Here is a 14,364-nt window from a genome sequence, read left to right on the forward strand (position 1 = left end):
AATGTGTCGGTAGAAACACCGTACACCTGGCGACCACGTCAGTGTGTGCTGCGACTGGCCCGCCACAGGAGTCGAAGTGCGTGATGGGACAAGGATATCCCTGCGGGCCAATGGTCTCCCGGTTGCGACAGAGCCTGGACTCAAACCCAGAATCTCTAGTGGCACAGCAACACTGTGATGCAGCGCCTTAGACCACTGAGCCACTCGGGAGGCCCTGCGCATGCCATACATACTCATGTTTCACTTACAAACCAGACCTGGACCGTGAACGAGCAATAAAACTCTGCCCGGAAAATGCCCTCTTCACCTTTTATGGTGACAATAACACCCTCTATTGACCTTTTATGGTGACAATAACGCACTTTATTTGCTGTATAATTTGGCACTATTTTGAATTAGGCCACGGCAGTTTTGTAAAAGAAGCAGCAATTGTGTATTTGATCACATTTCTGTAGATGTGTGGGCAGAATGTTCTGATATTTTGCAGTGACTTTTTTTTCTTCAAACAACATGCATCCTGCTTGTCTGCATATTTTGCAACATTGGTTGCATGTTGGAATCAATTTAAATGTAGGCTACAGCCCACACTTCTATATAAACAAAGAATTGTTAAATATTTTGTTAATCAATAAATTGTTTCCATGTCCTGCCTCGGTATAGGCTTTGAGATTAAATAGGTTTATGGTGTCACGCTCCTATCGTACAGCAATATTCAAATATTTTACCTAAGCTACCGGTCTATTTACTGTGTTGGCAGAATGTTAATGTATGCTGTATTTAGAAAAGGACTGCGACGACAGTTTCTGAAAGAGACTATAATGGCAAATTGTTCAAGTTCAATTAGTCTGTAGGCTATAAACTGCGCTGCCTATGGGATCACGTACAGCAGAACTTGAAATGCATGGCTTATCTATTCACTTATGCTCAATTGAACGAGTGATGTGCATGGTAGTTTGTTGTATTCAGGAATATGAACCTATCACGGCCAGACAAGGTGAGAAATGTATTCTGTTATGAGTCCTATGTTGAATTATTTTAGATTACAAAAATAAAACGCTAGAGCTGTGTTTGAATACTCATACTAACTGCACTAACCATACTATTTGTGACTTTTTAAATTGAGTATGTAGTTTTCTTATAGGTCATAGTATGTATATAGTTAGTATGCCAAAAGTTCCCGGACTAAATTCACCAAAATACGAAGTATACGAGCAGTGGACACTATTTCCGTGCTTTTAGGGCCCATAATGCGATTCTTCAGAAAATGGGCGTGCTAGCCAGTTAGCATTGGTGCTTGACTGCCGTTGTGAGGTCAGAACGCCAGGCTCAACCCTACTCCTCAGCCAGAGCATCCAGTGTGCGCTCTGAATGCTCTGAGAACAATACGCTCTGAATTTACAAATGGACAATCTGACAACGCTCTGGATTTATGAACGCCCAGAGCGCACTCTGACACTTGAGATTGAATTTACGAACACACCCGAAATCAGAAAATGTTTAGCTAGTAATTTGTTATGCTAACAAGCTAGCAAGAGGTTGCATAGCAACAGCAGCAACTTCCGGTAGACAGGCGATGCGCTAGTAGGCTCAACTGAAAGGATACCGTTTGTTTACAGTATACTAAAATGAACTAATAGTATTTAGTGTGTATATACTCATTATGTATACAGTATGTGTATTTGAACACAGCCTAGATTTTCTCTCTTCTCACTAACGGCAAATGTTTTTTTGAAGTAAGTTTGTCATCCTATATCCCATTTGCACAAAATACTTACTTGTCTGCTTGCAATACAATACCTCAACCACTATGCATGGTCCGAAGTTTGCATGGAGGAAAGGACATTCTCACGTCAAGTTCAGTTTTTATAAACTGGTGCACGCAAGCTTTTGGGGTATATAAAATAAGTTTATAAAATACATATTTCTCAGTCCCATTTTACACAACAATTTCTGAGAGATATTGCATCCTATCTTTAGACCTAAGTACTGGGAAAGTGGCTGGATGTTACCTTTTCTTATTGCTTTGTATCCAATCACGTCTCAGGTTATCAAGACAACCTGATGTCTTGTCATGCAGCCCTGATATGAGCTCCAGTCAGGCAGTGCTCCCATAAAGCAGCTATAACTGACGACCAGGAGAAGGCCACAGAGGAGAGTTTGCCCGGTAGTCTTCAGCAGCATTCACTCACACTCATTTCCTTCTTAAATAAATAAAGATGAAAAGTTTGACTGGCTGGCAAATTTAGCTTCTATAACAGATCTTTGAAACCTGCCCTTCTCTGCCTCTCTCTTCCCCCCTCTACTCTTCTTTTGCTGCTGAACTAGAGGCTGGTGTTAAGCTAACACTCTCCCATTTGGCACTGTGAATGGTAAAGGATGGCCTTAATTGGTCTATATTAGAGCTGAGCGATATGGACAAAAATCTATATCATGATAAATTGCCTGAATTCATGCGATAACGATAAATTGAAGTTAATAACATTTAATGTGCACCTTTTTTTGAATTATCCTTTAAACTACTACTACTAGTTTGATGGTTTTACCTATCAATTGTCCCATCAACAACCCCCCATATTGACAAACATTTAATTTTAAACTTTACATTACTCTAGTGTAGGCTACTTATCGTAATGAACAATGTCAGCAAAATGCCTGTGATGGGTATGGTCGGTGTCGATAATTTTCAGGTTTATCGTCCCAGCTCCAGTCTATATCTACCTTTTAATCTTTCACTGTGCAAACTGATCAAAACTGCTGTTTTAGGAGTATGTGCCACAGTAAAGTGGGACAGTCCCTCCTACTTCAGAGTGCTGGGAACCTTTGGAATGCAGATTGAGCTTGTGCACTGGCACATGCGTGTGTGTGCAGTGCAGCTCTCACCACAGCTTAGCTCACTTCCTGTTTGGAGCCTCTTTCACCCCCAGCAGCTTCCTGTCTCCTCGGCACAGTCGATCACGACACCCCACACCTACAGTGCTGCATTGGATTACAAAGTGCAAAACGGCATGTAAGAATACACCAGCCTGTGGGTCTCTTACTCATCACCAAAGAGTAGCTGGATTAGCTTTACTGAACAACAGAAATACAAACACAACATTTAAAGTGTTGGTCACATGTTTCATGAGCTCAAATACAATATCCCTGAAATGTTCCATAAGCACACATTTATTTCTCTCACATTTTGTTCACACATTTGTTTACATCCCTGTTAGTGAGCATTTCTCTTTTGCCCAAGATCATCCATCCACTGGACAGGTGTGGCATATCAAGAAACTGATTAAACAGCAGGATCATTACACAGGTGCACTTTGTGCTGAGGAGGCTACTTAAACAATGTGCAGTTTTGTCATACAACACAATGCTTCTGAGTTCTGAGGGAGTGTGCAATTGGGGTGCTGACTGCAGGAATGTCCACCAGAGCTGTTGCCAGAGAATTTAAGGTTAATTTATCTACCATAAGTTGCCTCCAATGTTGTTTTAGAGAATTTGGCAGTACTTCCAACCAGCCTCACAACCACCTGTAACCACGCCAGCCCAGGACCTCCACATCCGGCTTCTTCACCTGTGGGACAGCTGAAACTGTGGGTTTGCACAACTGAAGAATTATTGCACAAACTGTCAGAAAACCGTCTTAGGGAAGCTCAACTGCATCCTATTCCTCCTCACCGGGGTCTTGATCTGACTGCAGTTCGGCATCGTAACCGACTTCAGTGGGCAAATTCTCACTTTTGATGGTCACTGGCACGCTGGAGAAGTGAGCTCTTCGCGGATTAATTCCAGTTTCTACTGTTCCTGGCACACCGCGTGTATGGTGTCGTGTGGGCGAGCGGTTTACTGATGTCAATGTTAACAGTGCTCCATGGTGCCGGTGGGGTTATGGTATGGGAAGGCGTTAGCTACGGACAACTAACAATTGCATTTTATCAATGGCAATTTGAATGCACAGAGCTATTGTGATGAGATCCTAAGGCCCATTGTCGTGCCATTTCGTGTTCCAGTTCCCGCCGATATCAAGCGACTTCGCACAGCCATTGAAGAGTGGGACAACATTCCACAGGCCACAATCAACAGCCTGATCAACTCTATGCAAAGGAGATGTTGCACTACACGAGGTAAATGTATGTCAGACCAGATACTGAATGGTTTTCTGATCCATACCCTCAACTTTTTTCCCCTTCTGACCAACAGATGCATATCTGTATTCCCAGTTATGTGAAATCCATAGATTAGTGCCTAATGAATTGATTTCAATTGACTGATTTCCTTATATTAACTGTAAAATCATTGACATTTTTACTTGTTGCGTTTTAGATTTTTGTTCAGTATATGTAATCATACTTCATGATCCCTTATTACATGTTGTTTACACAACCCCTCTTTTCAACCCCTTTATCTTTTTAATTGCAGTTTGTTCTTTTTTCTCAGTTATGATCCTTTTTTGGGGGGGCTCTCCATATCACTATCCACTAGCTTTTACTCTCAAAGGGGGAGCTCTGAAGCTTTTAGCCAGTTACTTCTTCTAAGCCTCCGATTAATCTCCCCTATCACTTATTAGCTCTCTGCGCAGCTATCGATCCCATCTCCCATTTGATTTACCACAGAGGAGAGAAGAGTGCCTGCTGTGCCCTCTTATGCTGATCATTCCCCTCACTCCAGTCCAGTTCTGAGCAGAGCCTGATTAATACATCAGGAATCCTCTGAGCAGACAAGTTGACTCAAACCAGATCAGATCCAGTAATTGTATTTTCTATTTTTTATTCCCAGAACCCTACAGTTAAATTATTGGTCTGTTTTTAAGTCCGCATGAGTGGAAAATGTTTAAATCCCTGCCGTGGTGCTCAGTGTGAAGTTTTTGGTTCAGCTGAGGGCCTCTACTACGCCATTCTCCCAGCCAGGAACCTTCCAAGTTCCCCTGCCATGTTAAGGGACCAGCCACGTTGTGTGTTTCAGTAGCTGTAAGTGTAGTGAGAGTCATGGGGTTTCTCTAATTAAGTGTGGTGTCCCATGAGAGTGGGACTTAAATAAGCCTATGTCTCCCCCTCCCCTCTGTTGTCAGAACAGAGCTAATGTGACCCTATTAGGTAGCAGGGGAACTTTTCTAGAAGTTGTCTTGGAACACATCCCCTTAGTAATGTGGAGTTTTTTTTTTTTAAATTGAAATTTTTTTACCTCTTTTTCTCCCCAATTTTGTGGTATCCAATTGTTTTAGTAGCTACTATCTTGTCTCATCGCTACAACTCCTGTACGGGCTCGGGGGAGACGAAGGTTGAATGTCATGCGTCCTCCGATACACAACCCAACCAAGCCGCACTGCTTCTTAACACAGCGCGCATCCAACCCGGAAGCCAGCCGCACCAATGTGTCGGAGGAAACACCGTGCACCTGGCAACCTTGGTTAGCGCGCACTGCGCCCGGCCCACCACAGAAGTCGCTGGTGCGCGATGAGACAAGGACATCCCTACCGGCCAAGCCCTCCCTAACCCGGACGACGCTAAGCCAATTGTGCGTCGCACCACGGACCTCCCGGTCGCGTTCGGTTAGTAATGTGGAGTTTTAACGCTGCACCTGGCTGACTTGCAGAAGTGTGTCACGGTTGTGAGTTATGTTTTGGAGACAGAAGTTAAGAGGAGGAAGTGATTGAACAGTGAACATGGTGTCCCTTAGCAACACAGTGGAAGGCTTTCTGTCCATGTCACCACCGGCACCCTGTTGTCACTGCCCTCAGAAGGATGGAAATGGCAAATATTGCCTTACTGTGTTAATGGACTGAAATGGAGCCTTGACTGTTTGGCATCCTTATCTATGTTGTCTGGGGAAAGCAAGCGGCAGCGGGCCCGCTTGCTTAACACTGATTCACCCTGGCGCCCACCCACGCTTTCCCAGGAACCAAAGGACAAGATTGGGCTCTTCATGTCAACATAGTGGCTCTCTGCTACCTGTCTCCTAGTCTCTCCATCATCCACAGTGTCTGCTGGCTCTGTGCTCGCCAGAGCAGTAAATGCTATCTGCCCAGAGTCAGCTTGTGGCACTCATGGGGAAATTGGGATCAGAGTAGGCCATTGCTTTAGTCAGGCATCACTGGGCCTGATGGCTGGATGAGTGTGAGTCACTGATAAATATCTAACCAGATAATGTCACAGGCTCCCTGTGTGCACCTCGGTTTATGGGCGAGGCCATTGAGGCAGGCAGACACCTGTGGGTTGGATGGAGCCCCAGGGTCCTCTGCATTGCAAGTTGGACACAAACTGAGTCACTCTTCCTCAACCTCCCACTCTCTCTCACTCTCATATTATCTCATGTCATCCTTTCACCCGTACCCCTCCTCTCCACTGTGCTGTAGTTGAGAGATGAGATTAGTCTGTCCCCTACCCCAGTAGCGGCTGGCCCAGAGCTCATCACCATGAGCGCCTGGAGACCACCAGACCCAGGCTGCTGCTGCTAGCCGACGTCTCAGCTGGGCTCAGGAGGAGAGAGACATGGAGAGAGTGAGTTTGCTAGTGAGAGTGGGGAGGGAGGCGGCTGCAGCGTGCACTCTAATACGGTAATCCATTGTGGGCAGCATGTGAAGCTCGTTAAAGCGCCCTTCTAAAGCAGGGATTAGGGTGGCCCAATGCTCCTTGATCACAGCTACTGGACATAAACACCCTGTTAGACATCTCTCTCTCTCTCACACACACACACACACCATCTGACACTGCCTCCTCCATGCTGCAGATAAACCACATCTAATGGTTCTTTATGCATGTACGATAAAGGATGATTCTAGCCAACATAAAGACTTGTAGAATCTTCTTATTCTGTTGTCTGTTTTGTTTTACTTTTGTCACACACATGGAGTTCTCCTCTCTGTTCCCTCTGCTTATATGGTTTACATGGGAACAAACTGTACATGGAATATAGGCTACTGCTAAATTGGACTTCATACACGCCGTGTGGGACTGGCTGCTGCCATAAAATAGAGATGCCCCCATTTTCTATTTACCCGGAGGACTTTTCTTGAGCTGATCACAAGGAGTGTGATTCCTCTGAACTGGTCCATCAGGCCTCTCCTCCTGAGAGGAGCAGGGCTTCGTAGCGTAGCAGTGAGTCAAAGCCGTAATTAGGACTACTGCCGCCCCTGTCTCCTCCTTCCTGTTAATGCAAATCACCCTTCCTGTTCTAATGTGAAGAGAGGGGTGAGTATCAACCTGCAGTATCAATCTCTTTTGGCTTGCTGCTTATTTTTGGTCCTTCCCATCCCTGGCTGTCCCCATTCTCCAGAAAACCTCCCCAGGGGATGGGGATTGGGCAGGGGGGGTGTGAGTAGACTGCTGCTCTCCTCACTGACTGGCTTCACTGTGGCACATTCTACTGGAGCCCTTTCTCCTTACACAGAAGTAGTGTGGAGTTATGGCTGAATCTCCAGTACTAAGCTACTAAGCAGTGTTTCAGAACATGTCAAGCGTGACCAGTAATGGGGTTGTCTGAATTGTTCGCTAACCCTCCACTGCTGATGATGGAAGCCAAAATGCCTCTTGCTTATCTGTTTCAGAGAGCGTGTTGCACAATCTTTAGATTATCGTGTAGACAGACCCGACCGCCATTGTAATAATGGGTAGTCCATTCCACCACTGAGCAGTTGGTAAAGCTGGCATTGACCAGAGCTGAGCCCTAATTCCATACTCCATACAACAGCTGGCCTTCAATACAGATGGCTGTACACAGTACCAGATTTAGTGCCTTTTTAATTCTAGACATGAAAAAATTCTAATCCAACAGACAAGAATTGAAATTTGGATTAACCTCATCTCTGCTCTCTACATATGCGTCACTAGAAGTCCTGTTTGAGACCCTTTCATATTTTACTTTCCCCGGTGCCTTGGTTTATGAAGTGGTAATTAAAAAGCCCTAGTGATTTCATGATGTAATGTATTGGTCCATTCACCTCAGTTGAGTTTGAGCTGACTAGGGGAATGCAGCTGTGGGGTGGCGGGCCGGCTCCCCATGTGGTAATGGCCCTTAGCATTGTGTTAATTACAGGAGTGTTGGAGTGCTTCATTAGCGGCAGGGTAAGCTTCTCTTTCTGGTGCATATCAGCACTCCTCCTCAGAGCGAGTGTCTGCTCCCTTGCTGTGGGGAAGGAGGGTCAATGTGCTCTTGACCTTCCCCAGTCTGTTTGACTCAGCACAGCCGCCAACGTGTCAACATACCAGGCCTTCCAATGGGTGCAGTCCATGTACGCCAAACTATTTGCTTTGTCACGTTACTTTCACGGATTTTGAATACAGTTACTGTCTCTCGTGCGCTCATACACTACACACAGGCAGCATTGTCAGATGATGAACAGAGGCCTTGTTCGCGGTTTTATCCGTCATGATCCTAATTGATACGATTAATTTGTCCGTGTGCGTTGAGTACAGGGTAAACTGATAAAGATAACCCTAGTTTTTCTGTTCCCGTCTCTCAAAAAGCTGAACAATGGTTGAATGTGAGTAGACAAGTTAATGAACCAGCCCTTGCTTAATCGCTGGATGGATGAACATATGGGTTTTTATCTCCGTTGTTTTAATTGTAAATGCACGACAGAAATCCATTATCAGAAACAACAGGCCTGGGAGGCACATAGTTGGAACACGCTTTATCTACTGGCCTCAGTTAATTTCACACTCCAGCATAATCTGCAGTCTTGATTCATAGAAATGGTCTCTGGATTGCATCCACAGTACAGACGCGTGACTATCAGTCACCTCTCCTCCTCCTCCTCTCATGCTAGGCTACACCAAATAACCAGCCGGGTCTGTAAGCTATGCTAACGTCAGAAGAAACCCGCTCTACATGTTTGTCAGCTACTCTCATCTGCATTGGGTTGTCATTGAAGTCTGCTTTGGGGATGGCAGTCAGTCAGACCAAGGGGTGCATAGAGTTCATCATTATGCGTCTCAGGCTTGGCCACCAGGGTTTTAGCGGGGGTCTGAGAAGCGCCGTGTGTGTGGGGGAGCCAGTCTGCTCCGTGGCAGCTGTGGAGGAGATTATCCCCCGGACCTTAGCCTCGCTAATAGAAACTCATGAATCTATTGTGCCTCAGTCAGATAAAAAAAAAATCTCTTTACAGGGAGGGAATGCAGAGTGCCCACAGAATCTCATTAACATAATGCAGGCCTGCCATGGAGCTCATGAAGACAGAACAACGCACAGTCACAGTTCTGCTGTTGCCTTCTCTGAAAGAAACTGCCTACAAAGCAAATGTTTTAATCTTTTTCACATCAGCTGCAGCTCTTTCAGCATATCTTTTTTTTTTGTGTCATCAGACCGTTTGCACGAGACCTCGAGTTTAATTTGATGTGAGAGAATTGTCCTTCATAGCCATTGTCAGTTAAGAGATACAGTAACAAAACTGGTTAAGCAGACTAAGCCAAGCGAGGTAAACAAGCCAACTAGGTTTACGGCTTTACCGTTTAAAGGAACTGCCTTGTGGTTTCATGTTATCATGGAACTACTTATGGAAGATTGACTGTTTTCAGCCTTTAACTCTGAGTAAACAGTCCTCTTCAAGCCCCAGGGAGAAGTGTAATCTCTTTACGCAGGCTGAGCAAACCTCTGCAACTGGTAGCTAACAACATAATGTGATAAAGAGAGAGTTTGCAAATTGGTTGCCGCTACAAAACTTTTCTTCTTGGTCTCAAGTCAACCTTGAAACACAGATGGGTATGTTGGTAGAATACCGATATCACAGGATTTTCATTGTGAATGGGAAAATATTGGTACAATAAGTTATTTTGGTTTTGCTTTGTTCTGGTGAATGTACAAAGTTTGCATATTGTCTTTATTTGGTTAATTATTCATGGGAACCTGAATTCAATTACATTTTATGACTGTACCTTGAGCTGACATTTATTCTGGACCTTTCCCCAGGAATATTCCAGCAAGGAAGCAGCCCTGTTTAGTTTATTTATTTTCTTTAACCTTTATTTAACCAGGTAAATCATTGAACACATTCTCGTTTAAAATAATGACCTGACCAAGATAGGGCAGTAACCGTGCAGCAAAGCAGACACATGACAAAGCAGACATTTCTTAAAAGTTCCACGCAGAAACAGAAAAAGAAAAATACATCTTTACAACACATCAGTAAAACACAACTACTAGCCACTTACTTGAAAAGCAGTCCCAAGGGTGGATAACTAGCTCATTTAACCTGTTAATGAAACTGGGAATGGAGATTCATTGGTTGAGTTTTAAATCCTGCTGGACTTTATTCCAGTCAGTAGCAGCAGAGTGTTAATGTTTTGGAGCAGGATGTTGGAACAGACAGGGAGATGTAGGAGGACATGGAGAGGAGTTTAGAAGGGGGCTTTGCCAGTAAGGGTTTTGTAAATTATGGTGAACCTATGCATTTGTTGTCTGCTTGTGAGGGATGGTTGGCCAAACTGCTCATAGAGGGAATAGTGGTGGGTGCGGTAGTGGGCTCCAGTGGAAAATCTAATGACTGAGCGGAACAGAGTATTCGGTTTTGAGAGCGGGGTTTTGGGGGCGTTGCGGTAGTGTCACCATAGTCCAACAGAGGGAGGACACAGGACATTTTCGGAGCGGGAAAAGCAGGACTTGTTGCGGTGGAGAAAGCCCAGTCTGGATTAGATTTTGTGGTTATTGAAATGGGTGCTGAAGTTGAGTTATTCATCAAGCCAGGTGCCCAGGTATTTGTAATGCGGTACTTGTTCAATGGAGGTGTTATTGACAATGAGGGTGTGTTCGGCTGGAGACTGCATTGTTGTTTTTTGCTTGACAAGGTCATGTACTTGGTTTTGGTTGGGTTGAAGTAGTTTGAGGTCTGTTTAGAATGCAAGGTTGAGAAGCAGGTATTTTCTCTGTGCTTTCTCTGTTCTCAGGTGAAGTTTAGAATGCAAGCTTCACCTGAGAACAGAGAAGATACCTGCTTCTCAATCTGTGGCGCCTGAATTTATCACAATTTTTTAAATGTTTAGGAAACTACTGCAATCTGTTCTGACTGTCCTCTAATATCTCTACTTGAGACCTCATACTCACTCAGATGCGGCTGTTAGGTGCTGATGAAGTGTCAGGGTTGTACAGAGATGGGGTTGTGTTTTGTTTGCCTCTACAAACCACCTCTCACTTAGAGCAGTTGCAGTGACCACACCGGCGGTCACGAGTCATGAAGGCAGTCAAATTCCACGTGACCGTTTAGACACGGTAATTAGACTTCTCCAAGCGCTGATGCTGCTGGTGGTCATTAGTAGCCTACCAAACTCGCTGACTGCCTCTGCCTAGTACTCAGCACTCTGACATCAATGCAAATGTAATCGAATATCTAATCAAACACTTAATGAGAGCCCATTAGCTTATGGTGCGCAGCATTTCTATAGGCTATGCATTTGCGTGAGAAAACATAGTGATGGCCTCTATTAAAAAGAGCTTTCTAAAGGCTAGGCCTACTATATTTATTTCTCAACTTTCATTATATTAAGCACATTGCTTGTCTTTACAACAGGAGTATAGCTTACTAGGCTGGCATGAAAATGAACCACAGGAAAGTGCATAGATTACATGTATATTTTTCCCATGCCCCTGTTTTGAGACAAGTGCATGATAATGGTCCATTCTAAATAAATAAAAATCTCACACATATATTATTTAGTATATGTAAAGAATAAATCAAGAATAGTCTGATGGATGACAATATTAGCCTCGTGTGAATTATATACTAACACTGGGCATCATTCACAAGTGAAAGGCAAGAAACAATGCCTTTTTTGCGACTTTTTCAAATCATAGTCTCACACCTCATGTAGCCTAGCCCATAGGCCTATATGTTTTGATAAGGTTTGTATCACTAAAGTGGCAAAATAACTTCTTAATAAAATGAAGCACATTAATGTGCTTTACAAGGGGTGTAGAGCCTAACTGGCATACATACTGTACGCAGTGCGTGAGTTTCAAGTTTGGGGAAGATCATTTTCACCATAACTGCACCTTTTTATAATAAAAGCATTACATGCATAATCACATTTACTGTCACTTTTGATAATGGTGTTTTCCTGCTTATGGAACATTCACGCTTATAGCCTACTACTGCCGTGTGCGCATTGCTGCGCTTATAATGAAGAAATAGTTTATCAACATTTTAAGGGAAATGTTCTGATCTGTTGCGTCCGCCACATTGCGTAATTTTAAAAAAAAGAATTCATGCTAGTGGTTGTGTTAATTCTGGATCTATCGCATTCCACAACTCTCCCAGATTGTGTTTGGAATATTTATTTCTTGCACAGAATAGAGTAGGTCAAGTTTTGTACTATGGGGGACAGTAGATTGACATAGGCAAGTGCTTTTGCTGTTCGTTAGGCCTACTCATCTTATTGGCTGACAAAAAGTAAATGTGGACAGTTCTTCCAATATCTTAAATTTGTTCCTCGGGGCCTCCCGAGTGGCGCAGTGGTCTAAGGCACTGCATCACAGTGTTGCTGGGCCACTAGAGATTCTGGGTTTGAGTCCAGGCTCTGACGTAGCCGGCCGCGACCGGGAGACCCATGGGGCGGCGCACAATTTGGCCCAGCGTCATCCGGGTTAGGGGAGGGTTTGACCAGCAGGGATGTCCCATCGCGCCCCTGCAACTCCTGTGGCGGGCTGAGCATAGTGCACGCTGACACGGTCACCAGGTGTACGGTGTTTCCTCCGACACATTGGTGTGGCTTCCGGGTTAAGTAGGCATTGTGTCAAGAAGCAGTGCGGCTTTGTTGGGTTGTGTTTCGGAGGACGCATGGCTCTCGACCTTCGCCTCTCCCGAGTTTGTATGGGAGTTGCAGCAATGAGACAAAACTGTAACTACCAATTGGATACCACGAAATTGGGGAGAAAAGGGGTAAAAAAATCTAATAAATATGCTCCTCGGAATTGGATAAGGACGTGCGCAATTGCGTCCCCAGTGTTGTCTGTCTTCACTTGTAGCCTGTGAGAAAGACCCAATCATGTGATGGAGAGCCATGTGAGTGAGAGATGCTTCGGAGCATGCAGCACTCAGGGAGAAGGGCACAACAGCAGCAAAAGGCATGGATTTTTTTAGGGTGCATTACGGCCACACAAAGGGGATGCTGTTGTGAAATTTGAGGCATTATCAAGTGCTTGTCAAATTGTGAATGAGAGACTGATTAAGTGTGTACAGGCTGCACACAAAAAACTAAGCAGAGCTCATGTCTTTTTAGCTACTTTTTTTAAATCATCATTAGTCGCATCATGCAGCATTACAATATACAAAACATCTAATTATATAGCCCATAATTTTACAAACTAAAGTTACATAACTCTAAATTAAGCATTTAGGAGGACCTATTTCTTTGTTAACCTATCAACACAGAATAGCTGCATGTGCGCACTCCCTCAAATCGTTTGGAGAAAATATCCTTACTATTTTATTCAGATATTTTTCAAATGTATTCTTCATACTATAAAATAATGCCACACAATTCTAAGCAAATCTTGTTTGCTAAATTAACTATTGTAGCCCACAGCCATTTGGCATAGCCAGATTAGGACCTAACATAAGGACAACTCAGAATATGCTATTCTGTTCTTCTGAAATAGTCTATTTTCTTCATATCATGTTTCTTTAGACCTGTCTAAAAAATGATGGATTTATTGTGAATGTGTAGGCTATATTACATGGATTTATTAGACTTTTTTTTAAATGTAGATGTTCCAAAGGTCTGCATCAGTGGCTTGTAGGCTATGTGTGGAAGCCAGGAGTTGGTAAATGTGTTTGTTAATTAACGGTCAATTACCGTGAGATGGACAGTTATTTGCTTGACAATCACCGACTGGCACAATTTCGTGACCGCCACAGCCCTACTCTCACTTTTACTTGACTCTTGTAACCACTTCTAGATCACCATGCAGGGTAAAGTGGCCCTTGTAGCTCTTTCACACCATCACACACACACATCATGAGCTTCAGTCACTCACACCATTAGATCACACTTTTACCAGGACCCCTAAGGCACTGGTAGTCCACAGATTTAAAATGATGCTGTGCGTGAATCAGCAGTGAGTGTTTAGATATGTGTTAACAGGCCTTGCATTTCCCGGTGGCATCGACCGCCATGTATGGCCATAATTCCCCTAAAATAATCCATGCCTTGCGGCCAAAGTGCTGAATATAATTCTAATTCCCTTCTCCTGGCTGCCAATCACTGTGCTCCGAAGCACCTCTCACTCACATAGCGCTCTCAGATATCTCAATTCTTCTTATTAAATGCCCGACCCACGATCTGGTCCTTCTCACAGGTGTCATAGCTCCGAAGTAGGCTGCAGTGAATTACATTTTATTTTCGTGTCAAATCGCAATTTGCCAACCCATCCCTTATGGGATTAATGGAC

At 44.0% G+C, this 14,364-nt stretch overlaps 1 protein-coding gene across 3 annotated transcripts in view; it reads left to right on the plus strand.

Annotated features, from left to right (window-relative positions):
* Positions 1-14,364, plus strand: part of LOC110486545 (growth factor receptor-bound protein 2) — a 37,998-nt gene that overhangs the window by 9,743 nt on the left and 13,891 nt on the right. Inside the window, exon 1 of one of the 3 annotated variants that reach the window (XM_090196754.1) lies at positions 10,291-10,338. The exons of 1 other annotated variant lie outside the window; for it this stretch is intronic. Coding sequence is in view for 1 of the 2 variants with exons in the window: in XM_021558236.3 (XP_021413911.1) it covers positions 10,632-10,673 (42 nt within the window). In the remaining variant the exon portion in view is untranslated. Of the gene's footprint in view, positions 1-10,290; positions 10,339-10,548; positions 10,674-14,364 lie in introns of those variants that run through there. One more of the 3 variants, XM_021558236.3, reaches the window with a different exon arrangement.

Source organism: Oncorhynchus mykiss, chromosome 13 (assembly GCF_057628025.1).
Source record: "Oncorhynchus mykiss isolate SJ-2025 chromosome 13, ASM5762802v1, whole genome shotgun sequence".
In the NCBI taxonomy this organism is placed as follows: Eukaryota; Metazoa; Chordata; class Actinopteri; order Salmoniformes; family Salmonidae; genus Oncorhynchus; species Oncorhynchus mykiss.